The sequence below is a fragment of the Vulpes lagopus genome, chromosome 11 (assembly GCF_018345385.1).
Source record: "Vulpes lagopus strain Blue_001 chromosome 11, ASM1834538v1, whole genome shotgun sequence".
In the NCBI taxonomy this organism is placed as follows: Eukaryota; Metazoa; Chordata; class Mammalia; order Carnivora; family Canidae; genus Vulpes; species Vulpes lagopus.
Window position 1 is genome coordinate 43,337,668 of NC_054834.1, and position 19,657 is coordinate 43,357,324.

The window sequence follows — 19,657 nt, forward strand, 5'->3', positions numbered from 1 at the left end:
TTCCCCTGGTGGGCCAGTAACATTTTGGAATATGGGGAGGGCATATGATACTAACACAGACAGAAACGCACACGTATGGGGGGAAAAGATCACTAAATACACTGAAAGGTCAATGTAGTCATCCCTGATAGAACTATGGGTAATTTAAATTTCATTTTTGCTTATCTTTATGTTTTTTTTAAAGGGAAAACCTTAAAAGCTTTTTTTTTCCCCACAAAAGACACAAAATCCTCCTACAGGAAAAAAAAAAAGGAGTATTTCTGAATGTATCTTGGAATAGTTTAGGCAATTAAATTAAAGTTATTAATCTGCATGTAACACCATAATACACACAGAAGTATGTATCATGGTCTAAATAGGGGAGCAAGTCCCCATGGTTCATGATCTTAGAACAAATATTTGTCTATTCTAATGGCACAGTCAAGCGGACTGCTCTCTGCTAGAAAAAGGGCAGCTATCTTGGGAACTAAACATATGAGGTGAGACTAGCCAGTGCAGCAGCTGTTGGCAAGCTTTCTGTTTATGAGAGCAAAAGTATATTGCTTAGAATCATCTAGGTTTTAAAAGGCACCAAAACAGAATGGAAGTGCCCTCACCTACCCAAGCATTAAAATGAAATTTTAGAAAAGAATGGGCAAAAATTAAATGAAGAAAGGATACTTTCTTTTAAATACTCCTTCCAATACTCCTGTTTAAAAAAAAAAAAAAAAAAAAACCTTCCCACATAACATTTATATATTTCTGGATTCTCTTCATTCATCCATTTTCTCTTTCTTTACCCACCCACTTCATGACTTAAGACCCAGACAAAGACAAGTCGTATTTCTTTATTCACTGGCAGATGGCAGACATTATCATGAAAGATCACAATGCATTTACAATCATCAAAGAAGCAGATAAAATAAACCGTTTTTAAGGTATGGAATTTCTTATCAAAGAATCTTATTAGAATTAGATTAATAAGAAAATATCCTTATATCTATTAACACAGTTTTATAAATCTATTCTTTAATGTCATTTGGTACTGGTTATTCTTGTTAAAAGCATCTTTCAATGACAATTAATTTTTATAAACAGATTTTGGATCTTTTATGGTTGTTGCTGTGACCTAAGAAACTTTAGCTATCTTGAAGTCACAAAGATATTCACCTACAGTTTCCTCTAAAAACCTTTGTACTTTAGCAATTAAATGAAGGTCTATGACCGATCTCAAATTCATTTTTGTGAGGAAGGGAGTCTTGGTTCATTTTTATTCCACATGAGGGTTAGCTGTTCTGGCCTCATTTATTGAAAATACTTTCTCTGTTGGATTGCTTCGTGACTTCTGTCAAAAATCAAGTAATCATATAAATGTGGATTTGTTAATAGGCTCTCTCTTATATTCCACTGATTGATTTGTTGTTGATCCTTATGCCAGTATCACACTGTCTTGATGACTGAATACTACTGACTATAATATTCCTTGTATTGCTTTACAAAATTCAAGCCTCTATAAAACGGGGTATAGAGGTACCTGGCTGGCTCAGTCAGTAGAGCATGCAACTTTTGATTCTTAGGGTTGTGATTTCAAGCCCCACATTGGGTGTAGAGATTACTTCAAAATACAAAGCCTTAAAAACAAGGTATATAAATTAGGTTGAAATAATTGCATGGGATCAAGATGAGCCTAAAATAATCCTTAAGAAATCCTTAAGAAATTGTATCATGGCTTTGAAAACACTCCACAACTACTATTATATCCAGAACAAAATATATTTACCCACAAAAAAAAAAAAAATGTAAAACTACAAATTCTTCTTTATTCCCAATTGCAGTTATGTATGAAAAATATTTCATTAACTTTTCCACTCAATTTCCCAGCAGATTTTCTCACATTAGTTATTTAATAATACCACAATGTAATAAGTTTTAAAACAATCCTTAAAAAATTCATGTGTTTGAAGCTAGAAGATGAATAGCAGTCCCCCTACACGTCTAAACTTTTCCATAATAAACTGTTAAAAAGTCATGTATCAATTTCAGAAATGTATCTAGTTAAAAAAAAAAAAAGTAGGTAATTTCCTTTATAAAAAGAAGTTCTATAAAATCTCCCTTTAACTTGCAAAAGACTAGGAGCAAGAATACAATTATTTCATAAAATAACAAAAAACAAAGCAACTCCCAAAAGTAATTTTTAAAAACCCATTGTGAGTAAACTACATGGTTCTTGAAACTACTAGGCTGTACCAATTTCATTCAAATTGGCATAGAAGGATCCTCCAAAATCATATCCTATTTTTTAAAAAAGCAGATAGCCTGATTTATCAAACCTCTGATTTTTTTAATAAAGATACAACTTAGCAGCTTGAAAAATATTGCCAGACTAAGAAAACACCAAAATAATTTAAGATTTATCATTTGTTCTTAACCTGAAATTCTGCTTTGAAGTATAATTCTCACACCTTCCTGAAATAATCCCATAATACATAAATACATAACCCCAAACAATTAAAGAAAGTCTGCTAAAATAAACTGAATATTTATTACTTTTTCTACTGGCAGCAATGAAAATCACTAGAAACTATAATTCTGTCTTTTTCAAATGATCTGCATTAAAACCATACTTTCTCAAGATAAAATTCAGTCTTAAAATCCTCAAAATGTTTATATATATCATAGACAAATACTGATTTTTTCTTCATTAATGATGAGGAGAAACAAGAGATCCACTTTAATCAAGATCTGACATTCATAAATTTTAAGCATGTAACTGAGCTAAAAGATTAAGAGATTAATTCTAACAATCACAGGTAGAGAATATCATTTATGCAATTTCTAGGTTCATTATGCTAGTGTATATCCAGAGAACCAACAGAAATTCTCAGATCCAATTTCAAATAATGGAATTTGGGCAAGCACTCTTAATATCACTTTTATTTAATATGCACTACATGCACATGATGCAGGTAGGGAAAGAATCCATGCATTAAAGACAAGACAGACTGGTACTATTGCCAAACGTGCACTGTGTCAATTAGGATGTTGCTCAAAGTTCTTTATACTTAATGGTTTCCATGAAAATAAGTGCAGAAGCAGAAATGTGTATACATCCCAAAAGATCTTCATTTGGTTTCCTGTGCTTTCTTTGCGTTCTGTTTTTCTTTTGCCTAGAAATTAAAGACAGTATTCTATAAAATCTTAAAAGTCCATTTCAGATCATATTAAACTGTAAGTGGGCATTCTTAAACTAAAAGGCTTGAAATGAATTGTTTTCAAGATTTCTAGAGCATTGTCTTTCATAACCCAAGATTTGCAACAAACTACTGCTGGACAAATTAATGGTTATACTTTGCCCTCAATAAAAAAAAAAGGTTATGTTTGGTTTACAGTTCTTTCTTATCTGCAGTTAAAATGTAATATTATAATTGTAATAATTTAAGCATACATAATTACTCATTCCACAAAGTCATATTAATAAATACTTCAAAACAATCTATTTACATATGTGCCCACTTGCCATTCAAATTGAGTATAAGAAAAATCTTATATTTGTTTCTGCATATTTGAACAAATGAGTTAACAGAGTATCACTGAAGGATCACATATCTGTAGTACTGATAAACTTACAGAATTGAAAAAATGCTCTCCCACCTTATTTCATTTGATCCTTATGACAATTATATAGCTTGAACCCAGTAATTCTATTTTCTTTTTCAGCAGATGAAGAAGAAAACAGAGTTTATAGATATCAAACTTAACAAAAGTCACACAGATTGTATAAAATAAAACCTCAAGAGGTAAAAAGACACCTATTCTATAGCAGTGCTTCTCAATGTATGTACCAATGACCTGGGGAACCTGTTATAAATGCAGGCTGATTCAATAAAAAGCCTGAAATTCTAAATTTCTAACAAATTTTCAAGGGATACCAATTCTGCTGATCCTCAGATAACACTGAGAAATAAGATTTTAGAGTACTAGAATATAATGTTCTTTCCACTATGCCATTTAATCAGAAAGGAACAAATTAGAGTTTTGCTATTATACAACTAAGAAAAAAACTTCCTTAAAAAATAGGGTAATTAGAACTATAATATTTTTATAATGTATTAGGTAGTATAATTATTATATAACTATATGATTTAAAAAAGAATTCTATGCCTTAGAAAATATCTTGAGGAAATGTTACATGTACCATATGAAAAAAATCGTTTGCCTTAACATTTTTAGTTAACAAGCATAATTTGTTCTGTTTCCAAATAATAAAAATACAATTTCACATATAATTTGAAATAAAAATATGTATTTTCCCCACACTGATCTCTGAATATACAGCAGAATATTTAGTAGGATTAACAAAAATAAACTTACTGGTTTATGACATAAACTTTACAGCATAATTTAACGAGCAACATGTAACACCGAGTGTCTATACATTTATTAAACTTTATAATTCAAATAAAATTAAGAATAAGTGAAATAAGTTGAAAGTAATTACCACCATTTCTTGAGCACTTATTTATGTACTATATAGATATCTTATTTAGTCCTCAAGAATGTGAAGTAGGTATGATTCCTAATTTATAGATGAAGAAACAGAAACTATAAGAAAATAACTTGCCTAAAAGCACCAGCCAATAAGTAACATAACAGATTTAAAACCAAAAGATTGTATTCTGTTCAGTCTTTGTTAAAAATATTACATTTCTAAATAGCATGGAAAAAAGGAACATTGTTACCTTCTATACAGTATGCCAATGAAATACCAAAAACCACTGACTCAAGTCAGATAATTCTGTAATCACAAAAATCAATGTAGATATTGTGAATACCAACTATTCTTCTATCTTATTTCTATTAAGGAATAGAAAAAATAAGTTCTGAAGATTATTACCAATGGAATTATAATGTCTTAGTAAAATGTGGACAAAAAATATTGTGAAGATACTTTGAATCCCCCACAGCAACTGAATCTATTATGGTAGGTTACTGGTGATTGTTAAAAACCTGGGATAAAAAAAAAAAAAAAAAAAAACCTGGGATAGACAATGATCCAAAATTACTAGGTTAAGATAAAAATATTAGAAGAATTTTAAGTATACCTGAAATAAGTAAAAGTTTTACAAATGAAATCTTCAACTAGCTGATTTTATATTTTAAGAAATAGACTTGGTATATGGCACAAGAAGTTTTGTAACTATGTATTTTTAGGTTACTTCCTGAGCTGTTCTTATATAATGTATATTCAACTTCTGAGAGAAGAACAGAAGCCTCATATAAAAAAAATACTTATAAGGCAAGATCTTAACCTAATTCATTATAGCCACATGTCCTTGGGAGAATTAAGTCTTGGTCTTTTCTTTATTATTCTGTAAAATAAAAAGATTTTCAAACTCAAATACTTTCATGCTCTTACAGGCTTATTATAAAGCAACTATCTCAGTTAGCCAGAGATCTGATCCTGGACAGGTTTGGCATTTAGCATCACTGCCCAGAGTAGCCACATCTTTTCTGTTGGGTTCCTTCTACCTCTTTCATGCTTTGTTCCTTTTTCCTACCTTCTCTTGGCATAGGGAGCTGAGGCATGGAGGAGGAACATTTTGAACTTACTAATTTCTTAGCAATTTCAACTTACTCATTTCTGAATTCTGTACCTAATTTTTCTTAGAGGTATTGTTATTAAGCAATTATCACTATTAAAGTCGTTGTATATAATTATAAAAATATCTATTGTTTTTCATGTGTGACATTTTTGTTTATCAGCAGGAAGTGATATTCAATTCGAAATAATAATTCTTTTTCAAAATGAGATGAACAAAATATATTTGTTCTTAAGCTGATTTATTGGTAGAGAATAAGCATTTGATTCTAAACACAGATTTAAAATTTTATGGATATGAAACTTTAAGTAGCATAATGCTATTTAGGAGCTACCCTGTGCTCCTCCAGGACCTTCAGCATGAATTTATTCTGGCACTTATGAGAACAATCCTATTCAGCACAATACTATAATTTATTCTTTTCCCCAATAATATCATGAACTGCTTAAGGCAGAAGAATGTGTCTTAATTATATGTACATCTGAAGACTTTAAGAGAAATCCCAGAATATATTACAGCTAGATAAATGTTTGATGAATAACTGTAAAATTTCAAAAATTTTAATCAAATAATGTATCTAAATTCCTTTATATCTTTAAAGAATATTCCTTAGGGGATAACAGACTGATTCCTTTAAGGGAATTCCTAAAGGGCTAACAGATATTGCATATACACAAGAAATAAATGTAACTTTAATATTGCTTATACAATATTATTTTTTTTTAATTTTTTATTTATTTATGATAGTCACAGAGAGAGAGAGAGAGGCAGAGACACAGGTGGAGGGAGAAGCAGGCTCCATGCACCGGGAGCCTGATGTGGGATTCGATCCCAGGTCTCCAGGATCGCGCCCTGGGCCAAAGGCAGGCGCCAAACCGCTGCGCCACCCAGGGATCCCACTTATATAATATTATTAATCAAAGAATAGCTTCAATAAATAGGCAAAAGGTATAAGGTCAATAACTATCCCTTCAAAAAAAACCTGCAAATACAACACACTGAACTGGTGTCCCACTAACACCAAGCATTCATATACTGCCACCCTGTGTCCAAAATGCGAAGTAAGAAATTATGGTTCTAATGCATGTTCTCAAACTATGATTTCAAAAAAATCTGAAGATATATTGTCATTAAAATCAAACAAGAATGGTCATTTTCCTAAAAAAGTTTATTCACAGGCCAATTTCAAAGCAAAATACGTACAATTTTAAATTACTCAACATTTGTCTGGTCTTTAGTAATATTTATCTACTTAGAATCTGATGTAACATATATGATTTAACACAACAGTACGTTATTTTAATATTTTTATTTTTATTTTATTTATTTATTTATTTTATTTATTTATGATAGTCACAGAGAGAGAGAGAGGGGCAGAGACACAGGCGGAGGGAGAAGCAGGCTCCATGCACCGGGAGCCTGATGTGGGATTCGATCCCAGGTCTCCAGGATCGCGCCCTGGGCCAAAGGCAGGCGCCAAACCGCTGCGCCACCCAGGGATCCCTTTAATATTTTTAATAGAGAAATATTTCATATTGTTTCATACAAAGAACACAGTATCTAGGTACTTTTTAGAATCACAGAACCCTAATTGTTAATCTAAAACTTTGAAAATCAGTTTCCCATCTTAGAATTTTATAGCTTTAATACCCTAAGATACACGAACAGGAAAGCTTTATGGAAAAGATAAGACTAGCAGTTTTCTGCAATAATTTGTGCACTTAGTGCTAAAAGCAGAAACATACATTTCAGATCTGGGTAATAAGGTATACACAAAAACCTTCATTCTCATCTCCTATTATTTAAAATTTATGATGATACAAAAGGTGGGTTGAAGTGTATCTTTGCTTCAGAAACTTTAAAACTAATAAGAAACACATACCTACCATGTATTCTGCTCTTAAGTTAATGGTTCAAAATTTTATTTGCCTAGTAGCGTCTTCTCAAAGTGTTTCTCAAAATGTGGTACACAAACCAGCTGCATTAGAATCATTTGGGGTAACATTAAAGATTCCTTCCCCTATATCAGAATATCTGGGGAGGGGCCAGGTAACATGTATTTTAAAGAGTATCCAGTGATAGTCACTTTCAGAAACACTGATTTACAGTTTAACTGCATTGCATTTATGCAATAAGTATTTAAGTGCCTTATATTAATGAAAAAAAAATCTTAGAAATCAGAATTTTTTACAAACCTATGTTAGCTTTTCTTCAGGGGAAAGAATATTAGCTTAGGAATGAATTTTAAAAAACATATTTCTTAGTCTACGCTATAGTTATATTTTCTCCCTTCAATGTCCATTCTAGTTTTGAATTCTATAATAATTGAAATATTTTCTAAATTAAGTAACAGAGAATCTATTACTTCAATTGTTAACTTAAAAATTTGCTTTCACCTTAGGGGCGCCTGGGTGGCTCAATTGGTTAAGCATCCAAAGTTTCAGCTCAGGTCATGATCTCAGGGTCATGAGATCAAGCCCCACACCTCAGGCTCTGCATTCAGTGCAGAGTCTGCAAGAGATTCTCTTTCCCTCTTCCTCTGCTATATAACTATAGCTCTCAAATAAATAAATAAAATCTTTTTTAAAAATTTGCTTTCAGTTTAAGGAAAGGAAATGTTTTAAATTTTGTTCTAACATTAGGCACAACCGAGTTCTTAAGACTAGGGAGTCTTGGAAGTCTAAAACAATGGGGCAATTCCTTATTTTTATTTCACAATATCAGGTTGAACAAATGCTCATCTAGAATATAAAACAGTAAGTAAAAGAAAAAAAAAATTAAAATAAGAATGCTTCAACAAATTTTACCTCTACTCAAGCCAAAAAAAAAAAAAAAATCGTTTTGGGGGAATTTACATCTAAATATTCACCAGTAAAATACTTACCTTTTCTACTAGTGGTATTAACTGCTGGTGTTCTGCTAAAGTCTTTAATAATTCCATAATGAAAGGCAGGTAATTATGCTTCCTTCTGATATTTTCAATCTGAAAATAAAACAAATATCAAGCAACACTAACTTTACATTTCCACTAAGTGTCTGATATTTTGATCTTTGCATCCAATCCAAAATAGAAATGGGAGAAAACCTTCCATTCTCAAAAGAAAAAAAATATTAGAAATAATGAGATTCCATCCCCACTGAGAATAAAGACTAACATAATAAAACACATAAAGAGTTTCTTGGGTGTGGCTTCCTATTCTTGGATTATCAAATAAAAAGAGACTTTTAAAAGGCTAAAATTATTTATGAAAACATAACCTATGAAAGTAAATTTAAGAAGCCCACATGATAAATTAACACTCTTATTACTACTACTATGCAAATAATCAGGCCAAGCCTGCAGATTTATTCTGTGATCAAGAATGATCTTTCTTTAAATTACTTTTAATCAAGAAGGCAGACTACAGGGAAAGATCTGTGCTTCAAGTGAAAACTATGCACTGTCTACAGCATCCCTCCCAAGGTACATGAATTCTAGTTTTTCACTGCCATTGAGCTATTAAATAGTCTGTCTGATAAAGGTTCAATTTATTTCCATTCTCCCATAGAAAAAAAAGTTTACATCTTTAGTAAATTCATTTCAATGTTCCTTTACTTGAGCTTCTTTAACATCTCATTTGAATAGTTGTGAAATCTTCCAGGATCCTTCAATTAATTAATGAATTAAATAAAATCCTAACTCATGTTCATTTTATAGCTGTATAAGAATCATTCTACCTTTCTGAACAAGCATTCTAAAGCAATGAAACAGGTAAAGATTCTGAAAACTAAATTTGTGTTTTATTTTAGGCTAATGTTAAAACTTACTTAGTAATGGAGTAACCTTGCATAAGAATATGTAAGTGATGGGTAGTTATTTTTGCATACCACATAAAATGGAAAATAAATATTCAAGCTTTCATCCCTTACTTTCCTATCTCCGTGACTTGGAATACACTGGAGCCAGCCCTTACCACTTCCATCTGAAGAAATCCTATCAGTCCAAGCCTCATTTTTTTTAACATTTATTGGCTGTTAAGTATGATGCAAAGAAGCATTATGCTAGCTAATGCTTTGGTGAGCAAGAAAAAAAGAAAAAGGACATGCCTGCCTTCAACTGAGATTCAAATGAATAACAATGCCTTTTGTACTATGATATACATGAGAAATAACATAACTACCACTTCTAAACTTAAACAAAATTCAAAGCTCCCTTTACTCTTCACTCTCTGAAAAAAGCTAATCAGATTGCAAGTGAAAGAATATTACTAAAAATAACCTTGCTTTGTATTTGACTCTGAATTCTATAAATGTTTGCCATAATTAAAATTGAATCAAGAGTTGTTTAAAAACCCTAAGAAGCTCTCTTCCTCTTCGGAGGCGGAGAGCCCGTTTGCGCAAACGTCCAATAAACCCTCTTGCTAATTGCATCTGCCTGTCCGGGGTCTGAGTCTCTGGGGCGTCCGCCGGGACACGTTGGCACCCGTGAGCCAGGGTCCAACATTTGGGGGCTCGTCCGGGATCCGAGACGCCCCAGGCTCAATCCTAAGACCGGTAGGAGGTAAGACCGAGCTCGCTAAATGTCATATCTGTCTTGTCCGTTTGTCTGACTGGCCGGGTCTGTGCCGGGTCTGTATTGTGCCTGCAGGACGCTGTACTCTGTATTTGGACCAGCGGGGGAGGCAGACGTGCCCGAGACCCCTGGCCCCCCTCCGGAGTCGGACTCCGGAGTGGTCTGGAAGAGGAACGGAGCCCCGGCACTCCCTCCTCTTCGGGGAGGGTCGTTGTTCGCGACCGCTCCCATCTGAATCTGCCGTGCCAGTCCTGTGCCAGTCCTGTCATTCGTGTGCGTCTGTTCGTTCTGTGTCTTTCTGGTCCCGCTCCGGAGTCGGACTCCGGAGTGGTCTGGAAGAGGGAGGGAGCCCGGCACTCCCTCCTCTTCGGGGAGGGTCGTTGTTGGCGACCGCTCCTGTCTGAATCCACCGTGCGGATCCTGTCATCTGTGTGCATCTGTCTGTTCTGTGTCTTTCTTCCTGTCCTCTTCCTCCCCGCTCACCTCTTTTCTACACCCATGGGACAAACTGTAACTACCCCTTTAAGCCTCACTCTAGATCACTGGAAAGAAGTCGCCGGCCGAGCACACAACCTTTCGGTCGAAGTCAGAAGACGAAGATGGGTCACCTTCTGCTCCTCAGAGTGGCCGACTCTCAACGTCGGGTGGCCCAGGAATGGAACTTTTAATATTGATATTATCTTGCAGGTGAAGGCCCCGGTCTCTCAGCCAGGACCCCATGGGCACCCTGATCCGCTCCTGCAGACTCTCCTCACCACGGAGGAGAGACAGCGGGAGGAGAGACAGCGCGTCTACAGAAAAACGTCCCCGGGGCGGATGGGAGGCCGACCCAGCTGCCTAATGAAATTGAGGACGTTTTCCCCTTGGTTCGCCCGACCTGGGACTACGACACTGCTGCTGGTAGGGAGCGGCTCCGTCTCTATCGCCAGGTACTCCTAGCGGGTCTCAGAGGGGCAGGGCGACGCCCCACCAATTTGGCAAAGGTACGTGCTATAGTGCAGGTTTTCTGGAAAGATTAATGGAAGGCTACCGTATGTATACTTAGAGAGAGAGAGGAGAGAGAGAGAGAGAGAGAGAGAGAGAGAGAGAGAGACAAAATAAAAGAGATAAAGGAAACGCAATAAAGAACTGACTGGGATACTGGCCACCATAGTACAGGGCTCAGGGCAGAGTAAGTCAGGATAGAGTAAGGACCTGGGAGACAAGAAGACCACGGGTTGAACGAGACCAGCGTGCCTACTGCAAGGAAAAAGGACATTGGGTTAAAGATTGTCCAAACAAGGGCCAAACGCAGGGACCTAAGAAGAAGCCCATTCCCATACTGTCCCTAGAGGATGAAGATTAGGGATGTCAGGGCCAGGAGCCCCCACCCCCCCCAGCCTCGGATAACCCTTAAAGTGGGGGGGTCAACCAGTGACCTTCCTGGTTGCTACGGGAGCTCAACATTCAGTTTTAACTGAGGCAGAAAGACCCTTGAGCTCTATCTAGAAGATGCATTCTTTTGCCTAAAGTTAAGCTCTCAAAGCCAGCCTATTTTTGCCTTTAAATGGAAAGATCCTGAGACGGGATTCTCAGGACAACTCACTTGGACAAAGCTACCACAGGGATTCAAAAACTCCCCCACCTTGTTCAACGAAGCCTTGCATCAGGACTTGGCAGACTTCCGAGTTGGCCATCCGGACCTCGTTCTCCTGCAGTACGTGGATGATTTGCTCATAGCGGCTAAGACAGAACAGGATTGTGTAAAAGGTACGGGGGCCCTGCTCGAGAGACTGGGAGGACTGGGGTATAGGGCCTCTGCCAAAAAGGCCCAAATAGGCCAGAGACGAGTGACCTATCTGGGATATCTCCTGGAAGGAGGCCAGAGGTGGCTGATGGAGGGCCGCAAAAAGGCTGTAGACCTGATCCCAGCACCCACTAGTGCCAGAGGGCTACGAGAGTTCCTCGGCAGTGCCGGGTTCTGCTGCCTCTGGGTACCCGGGTTTGCAGAGCTGGCGGCTCCCCTATATCCTCTCACGAAATCCAACACCCCCTACCACTGGGGAAAGGAGCAACAATTGGCTTTTGACAAAATAAAAAGGGCCTTATTGACTGCCCCTGCCCTGAGCCTCCCAGATGTAACCAAGCCATTTGCGCTATATGCTGATGAACACCAAGGAATAGCCAAAGGGGTCCTAACTCAGAAACTGGGACCCTGGAAAAGGCCCGTGGCATACTTTTCAAAAGAAAATTAGACAGAGTGGCTGCAGGATGGCCCCCATGTCTCCGAATAATAGTGGCTGTGGCAGTCCTGGTAAAAGACTCAGATAAGTTGGCTTTCAGCCAACCCCTCACTGTGGTGGCCCCCCCACGCCGTAGAGACAGTCATCCACCAGCCCCCTGATCGATGGCTCTCAAACGCTCGGGTCACCTATTATCAGGTCATGTTACTGAATTCCGAGTGGATACGGTTCGGAACGGCTACATCCCTAACCCCGGCCACCTTGCTTCCAGAAACCGAGTCCCCCTCCCTAGTAATGCATGATTGCCACCAGATCCTAGCTGAGGTCCATGGCACCAGAGGGGACTTGACGGACCAGACTTTGCCAGATGCTGAAGCAACCTGGTACACCGAGGGGAGTAGCTTTCTACGAAATGGTGAACGTAAAGCTGGGGCGGCCGTGGTAGATAATTCACTGTCCGGGGCATCAGCGAGGCAACGACCCAGTAGCAGAGGGGAACAGGATGGCCGATGAAGCAGCACGAGCCGCTGCACTAGGCCCACAGGAGGATGGACAGAAGCCTTCCCCACCAAACGAGAAACTGCCCAGGTGGTTGTCAAGAAAATCCTAGAAGAAATTTTCCCCTGGTTTGGACTGCCCAAGGTAATAGGGTCGGACAACGGCCCCGCCTTCGTCTCCCAGGTAAGTCAGTTGGTGGCCAGATTACTGGGGATAAATTAAAAATTACATTGTGCATACAGACCCCAGAGCTCAGGGCAGGTAGAAAGAATAAATAGAACAATTAAAGAGACCCTAACCAAATTGACATTGGAGACTGGCACTAGAGACTGGGTCCAACTCCCCCCTATGGTTCTGTTCCGAGTCCGGAACACTCCCGCGCGCCATGGGCTAACTCCTTACGAGATTGTCTATGGAGGTCCCCCACCAGTGACGGACTTACTAGATTCTGCTATTGACCCTCTTGCTAACACTCCCGGTTTACAGGACAGGCTAAAGGCGCTCCAGATTATCCAGCGCCAGATCTGGAAACCCCTTGCGGGGCTGTCTACCGCCCCGGAGACACAACCTGTTCCAGATCGGTGACTCCGTCTATGTCAGGAGACATCAGTCCAGGACGCTTGAGCCCCGCTGGAAGGGCCCATTTACTGTACTACTGACCACCCCAACCGCCTTAAAGGTAGACGGCATTGCTGCTTGGGTCCACACCTCACACGTCAAGCGTGCCCCATCAACGAGCACCGCTGACGCCAGCCAGGACGGACCGGACGAGCCACTCCAATGGAAGCTCCACCGCACCCAAAACCCGCTCAAGATAAGACTTTCAAAAAATTGTTCAATGACAGTTGTTATATTCCTACCTCTCCTAGCGCTCTTTACCTCCGCCAAAGGTGACCCTCATGCCCTCAAAAGGTTAACCTGGCAGGTACTAACGTCTGGGGGTGACGAGGTCTGGTCTATAACTAAGACCGCCCCCGTGGGAACCTGGTGGCCTAACCTATATCCTGACCTATGCAAGCTAACCATAGGGGCCCCTAGCCCATGGGACCTAGAGGGATACTTCGACACCTCTAGAGCCCCTAACTGAGAAAGCCCTCCAGGGCGACTGGGATTAGACCCATGGGGAGGATGTGGCACGCCTGACAGAAGGGCCATGCTAAGCACTCTTCCCTTTTATGTCTGTCCCGGGTACCACAGAGATCGCAAGCTAAATCCCACCTGTGGAGGAGGGGAATACTTCTATTGTAAAAATTGGGGGTGCGAGACTAGGGAGACACAGGATGAGAGGCCCTCCTCCTCCTGGGATTACATCACTGTCAAGGCTAACTATACTCACCCAGGGTTACCAGGAACTCTGCAATACTACCGCCCCGATTTTAGGGACTGACTCTTACCTGGAGCCCCAGCCGGGAACTTGGTGGGCATGCAACAAAGTCCTCACCCCCTGTGTGTCAGCTAAGGTTCTAAATAGCTCAAACGACTTCTGTGTCATGGTGCAGATCATACCCAGGGTGTTCTATCACCCTGCTGAAACTCTAGAAAATCAGTATAATGAACATCCCACCCGTTTTTGGCGCGAACCTGTCTCCCTAACCCTAGCCGTTATGTTGGGACTAGGGGTCGCTACTGGGGTGGGTACTGGCGCAGCTGCTCTGATCCAGGGCTCACGATGTTATATAGAACCCAGGCAGCTGTAGAGGAGGATCTACGGGCACTGGAGCAGTCCGTTTCTAAGTTAGAACAGTCCCTCACCTCACTTTGAGAAGTAGTACTCCAAAACAGGAGAGGCTTGGATTTACTACTCCTGAAAGAGGGAGGCCTGTGTGCGGCCCTGGGAGAGGAATGCTGTTTCTATGCAGGCCATTCTGGAGTCATCAGAGACTCCATGGTCAAACTCAGGGAAAGGTTAAATAAAAGACAAAGGGACCAGGAGGCCCAGCAGGGCTGGTTTGAAAGCTGGTTTAATCAGTCTCCCTGGTTAACCACCCTAATCTCTACCATTATGGGCCCTCTAGTTATCCTGCTCCTGCTGCTAACTTTTGGCCCCTGAGTCCTCAACTGGCCGCTCCAGTTCATCCGAGAAAGATTGTTTATTACCCAAGCTCTGGTATTAACTCAGCAATGTCGGGCCCTCCAAACTGAAGAAATAAATGTTCCCTAAGATTTTAAGGTTAAAATCAGCCCAAACAAGAGGAGGGAATGAAGAAACCTCCCCCCTTGTAAGTAGGGCCAGCCCTAATCCAGAGGCAGCCCATCCAGGCGTCTTCCTGAAATTTTAGCAACTAAAAGCATTCTGTTTACAATAAGAAAACCATTTCCCCCCACACCCTGATTGGAATGTCCCTGAATAGGTTCATGTTGACCCTCTGTGAAATCAATAACCTGAATGCTATGCGACTCCCGAGGTTCTTTTGTCTTTAAGCGGTTTTTTTTTCCTTTTGCCTTTAAAAGATGCCTGTAATTGCTAATCGGGGCTCTCTTCCTCTTCAGAGGTGGAGAGCCCGTTTGCGCAAACGTCCAATAAACCCTCTTGCTAATTGCAAAAAAAAAAAAAAAAAAAAAAAAACCCTAAGAAACTGGAAAGGAAATTTAAAAAATGCACCCAATTGTGTACCAAGTTGGTGACAGAACCAAACCAAGAGGAAATTTTTTCAAGTGAATTTAAAAACATAGCAATTTGACTGTACATCCAAAATGGGATACACACTAAGGAAAAAATAAAGTTAAAACATTTTTCAAAAAATAAATAAATAAAATAAAAACTTTTTCCAGTTGTTATTAACACTACTATTGTTATTCTGAACCTTCTTATACAAATCCATGTTTTTTATACATATAGCATAAATCAAGTAATTATGTTAATATTGTTAGGAATCAAGACTTTCAGCTTAAGAGAAGAGATGCAAATGGTTAATTTCAAGTATAAAGCCCTCTAGTTATTGTTTTCTTTTAAAAGGCTCCCCACCCAAGGCTTCAATTCAGGACCCTGAGATCAAAAGTCCCATACTCTACCAACTGAGCCAGTAAGGTGCCCGAAGCCCTTTAATTCTAAATTTGAATACTGAATTCACGTTGTATGAACTCACATTTTATTTCCTCTTCAAACTAAAACAAGAAAACAAAAATGTATTTCTTAGCTCTGAAAAGGCCTAGACATAATAACTAATAAGTATTATTAAGCACCCAAATAGTGGTTTCTAAATATCATTTCCCAACAGAAGGATCCAGGGCTTCTTGAAAAAAATGGCTAATCCAAGTCTGAAGTAGGAAATGTACAAAATGAGTCTGAAACATCTTGTCACTCTGGAAATCAAGGAAGCTATCAAAAATGAAGAGATTCATACCAAAAGAACTTAGGAGAGACAGCCTGAAGTGGCTCCAAAGACAAGACAATTTGATCATCATTAATTACAGTGAACTGAAACATCAAATAGGTTAAAAATCTGTTCATAATGACACTTGAAAAAAAATTAAGAAGAATCCTTACTAGTTACTTCTGTGGAGTGCAAGGAATCAACTCATTATTCTTAAAACTAGTAAATGAGGAAAAACCAGCATTCAACATACCCTAATGTCAAAATATACTACTCTATTAAAGGAACAAATAAAAAGAAAACATACCTTATATCTTTTTAGTTTCTGTACTTCTTCTTCAATAAGCATCTGATTTTTGGCAACCTCTGACTGAATAGCACTTAGCATATTATTGCCCTGGTCTGTATCCATGGGTTCCTCCTTAGGGTAAAGAAAAAGAAACAGCATACCCTAATGACCGAGTCCAAAACATTTTAAAATGATAAATACAGTACAATTATTTTCAGATTTTACTCCATACTGGTGACAGGATACCTGCCTATTAACTCCAAAATTAAAGGACAAAATCCCTTAGTAGTACCTCCTGTATTCTGTTCTACAATGACATGTATGAACTTTTACCTAAAAACAACCTATACTGCAAAGTACTAGATTGTTATAATCTTTTGTTCAACTATAAAATGAATTTGCTTAAATATGCTCTTAAGACAGTATGATCAAAGGAATGTAAAAAGGTACTATTACTAATTATCTTCTCTAATCATATTTACTCCAGAAAAATAATCAATAGATGAGTAAAGATTACATGTAAATCTAAATGTACCCAATTAATTCTGTGAGAAATATATTCTAACATGCCTAATTATATAATGAAATTAAATAATTAACTGCTAACACATACTTAGCATGTAATATTTGTCAGTCCATTTTAAGTGGCTTACATATATTATCTCAGTTTATACTCACAAGAGCCTTATAAGGTAAATACTATTAACCTCACAACAGCATTATAAGGTAAATACTATTAACTTCATCTTACATTAAGGAACTGAAGCACAGGGGTGCCCGAGTGGCTCAGTCAATTAAGCTACTGATTCTTGATTTAGGTTCAGGTAGTGATCTCAGGGTTGTGAGCTCAAGCTCTGCATGGGCTCCGTGCTTGGCATGAAGCCTAACTGAAGATTGTCTTTCCCTCTCCCTGCCCTCCTACCACTCTTACCTGCACATGCAGCATGTGCTCTCTCTCGGAAGAAAAGGAGGGAAGGAGGGAGGGAGGGAAAGAAGGAGGAAGGAAAGGAGGGAGGGAGGGAGGGAAGGAAGGAAGGAAGGAAGGAAGGAAGGAAGGAAGGAAGGAAGGAAGGAAGGAGGGAAGGAAGGAAAGCACAAAGAAATATACTCCAATTCATACATCCACTAAGTGGCAAAGCCAAGAGCTGAATCTAGGCAGCCTGACTCCAGTGTATTCTCTTATCACTCGGGATACTTTATTAAATCAAGGAAGGAAGGAAAAAAAGAGAAAGAAAGAGAGAGAGAGAGAGAGAGAGAGAGAGAAAGAAAAGAAAGAAATAAAAAAAGAAAGAAAGAAAGAAAGGAAGGAAGGAAGAAAGAAAGAGAGAAAGAAAGTGAAAAAGAGAAACAAAGAAAAAGAACAAAGAAAGAGAGAAAATACCCTGAGATCACTAAACTAGAACTTTGTGCTTAAAAACATAGTCACAAACCTCAGCAAGTTGTCTTTGTAACTCGGCTATCTTCTGTTCATATATCATTTTTCTGTCAGATACAATGGCCATCAAGTTAAACCGAATTTCACCTTCACTGTACCTAAAAAAAGTTAGTTTATAATGTAATAAAGAATTATAACAGTATTACAATTAAGATAACTATTGCAATCACACCAGGGTTCTTTAGAATAAACATAAATCTATCAACTGACTAACAGTGAAAATTGATACTAAAAAAAAAACTTTCAGGGATGCCTGGGTGCCTCAGCAGTTGAGCATCTGCCTTCAGCTCAGGGTATGATCCTGGGGTCCCGGGATCGAGTCCCACATCGGGCCCCCTGTGTGGAGCCTGCTTCTGGCTCTGCCTGTGTCTCTGCTTCTCTCTCTCTCTCTCTCATGAATAAACAAATAAAATCTAAAAAACAAAACAAAACAAAAAAACCTTTCATATATGAAAGGCTACAACTACAGAAAAAAACTAGATAAACTTAATCACAAATATTTTTAAATGTTCTAAAAAATGTTATAACACTAAAGATTTGAAATAAAAAATATCAGTTTTCCTACTTTTATAAGAAATATAACAATTGGGATCCCTGGGTGGCGCAGCGGTTTGGCGCCTGCCTTTGGCCCAGGGCGCGATCCTGGAGACCCGGGATCGAATCCCACGTCAGGCTCCCGGTGCATGGAGCCTGCTTCTCCCTCTGCCTGTATCTCTGCCCCTCTCTCTCTCTCTGTGACTATCATAAATAAATAAAAATTAAAAAAAAAAAAAAAAGAAATATAACAATTATCATTTACTTAAGATCTCAGAAAAAAATAAACTAAGACCTCACATTTGTTGGATTAATTATACTGGCATTTTTTACAGTAATTAACTATATTCCTAACTACATACTTTTTTCCAAGTCATCATGTAGTTGCTATTTTTAAATGAACATATTTTTATATTTCACTTATATTTTATATTTTATTATAAAATATTTGTATAATATTTTATTAATATAATGTGATTATACCGTTGGTCAAATTTCCAAGTGATGTTTTATTTTCACTACTATGATACCAGAGTATCACAATGAGACATCTCATAGTATAAATTTATTTTTGGTAAGGAATGACATTAGAAGAATTATTGGTAACATTATGTAAATGGCGCTTAATCAAGATGAGGATATACAGAAAATGTAAGCCTTTTTTTTTTGCATTATTTGCTTATAACAGTTTCTCATACACAGTTCTATTCACTGAAAGAATTGGGAGCAATATTAACTACAGTGCTTTGAACTATGTAAAAATGTTTTAAAAACTCTGCTGTGGAACTTCCATTTCCTTATTCTTCCTACTAAGAAAATACCAAACTGAAACCACAAGATATAATATATAGACATACATACATATATATATTTTTTAAGATTTTATTTATCCATCCATGAAACAGAGAGAGAGAGAGGCAGAGACACAGGGAGAAGGAGAAGCAGGCTCCATGCAGGGAGCCTGATGCAAGACTCGACCCGGGGTTCCCAGGATCTGGCCCTGGGCCGAAGGCGGTGCAAAACCGCTGAGCCACCCAGGCTGCCCGACATAATATATATTTTTTAAAAGAAAAGGAAAAGAAAAACCAAAATTCTTAAAGGTGGAGAGAAGGCAGACAAGCCAGGGAACCAGGAGCCAAAAATGACACAGTAGTGAGCTCCTTGAGTTATCTCATCTGCCTTCAAATAGTCTAGACTTGGAGTTAAAGAAGCCAGCAGCTAAGAAATGCCAACA

The 19,657-nt window shown here is 38.2% G+C and overlaps 1 protein-coding gene across 3 annotated transcripts in view; it reads right to left on the reverse strand.

Annotated features, from left to right (window-relative positions):
* Positions 1–811: 811 nt before the first annotated feature.
* The window catches only part of UCHL5 (ubiquitin C-terminal hydrolase L5), a 46,745-nt gene continuing 27,899 nt past the window's right edge, over positions 812–19,657 (reverse strand). For 2 of the 3 annotated variants that reach the window (XM_041773842.1, XM_041773845.1), the window contains 4 exons: positions 17,885–17,987; positions 16,473–16,586; positions 8,464–8,562; positions 812–3,146 (listed from right to left, as the gene is read on the reverse strand). In XM_041773842.1, the coding sequence (XP_041629776.1) occupies positions 3,102–3,146; positions 8,464–8,562; positions 16,473–16,586; positions 17,885–17,987 (361 nt within the window). In that variant the 3' untranslated portion in view covers positions 812–3,101. The remainder of the gene's footprint in view (positions 3,147–8,463; positions 8,563–16,472; positions 16,587–17,884; positions 17,988–19,657) is intronic. The other variant, XM_041773843.1, reaches the window with a different exon arrangement.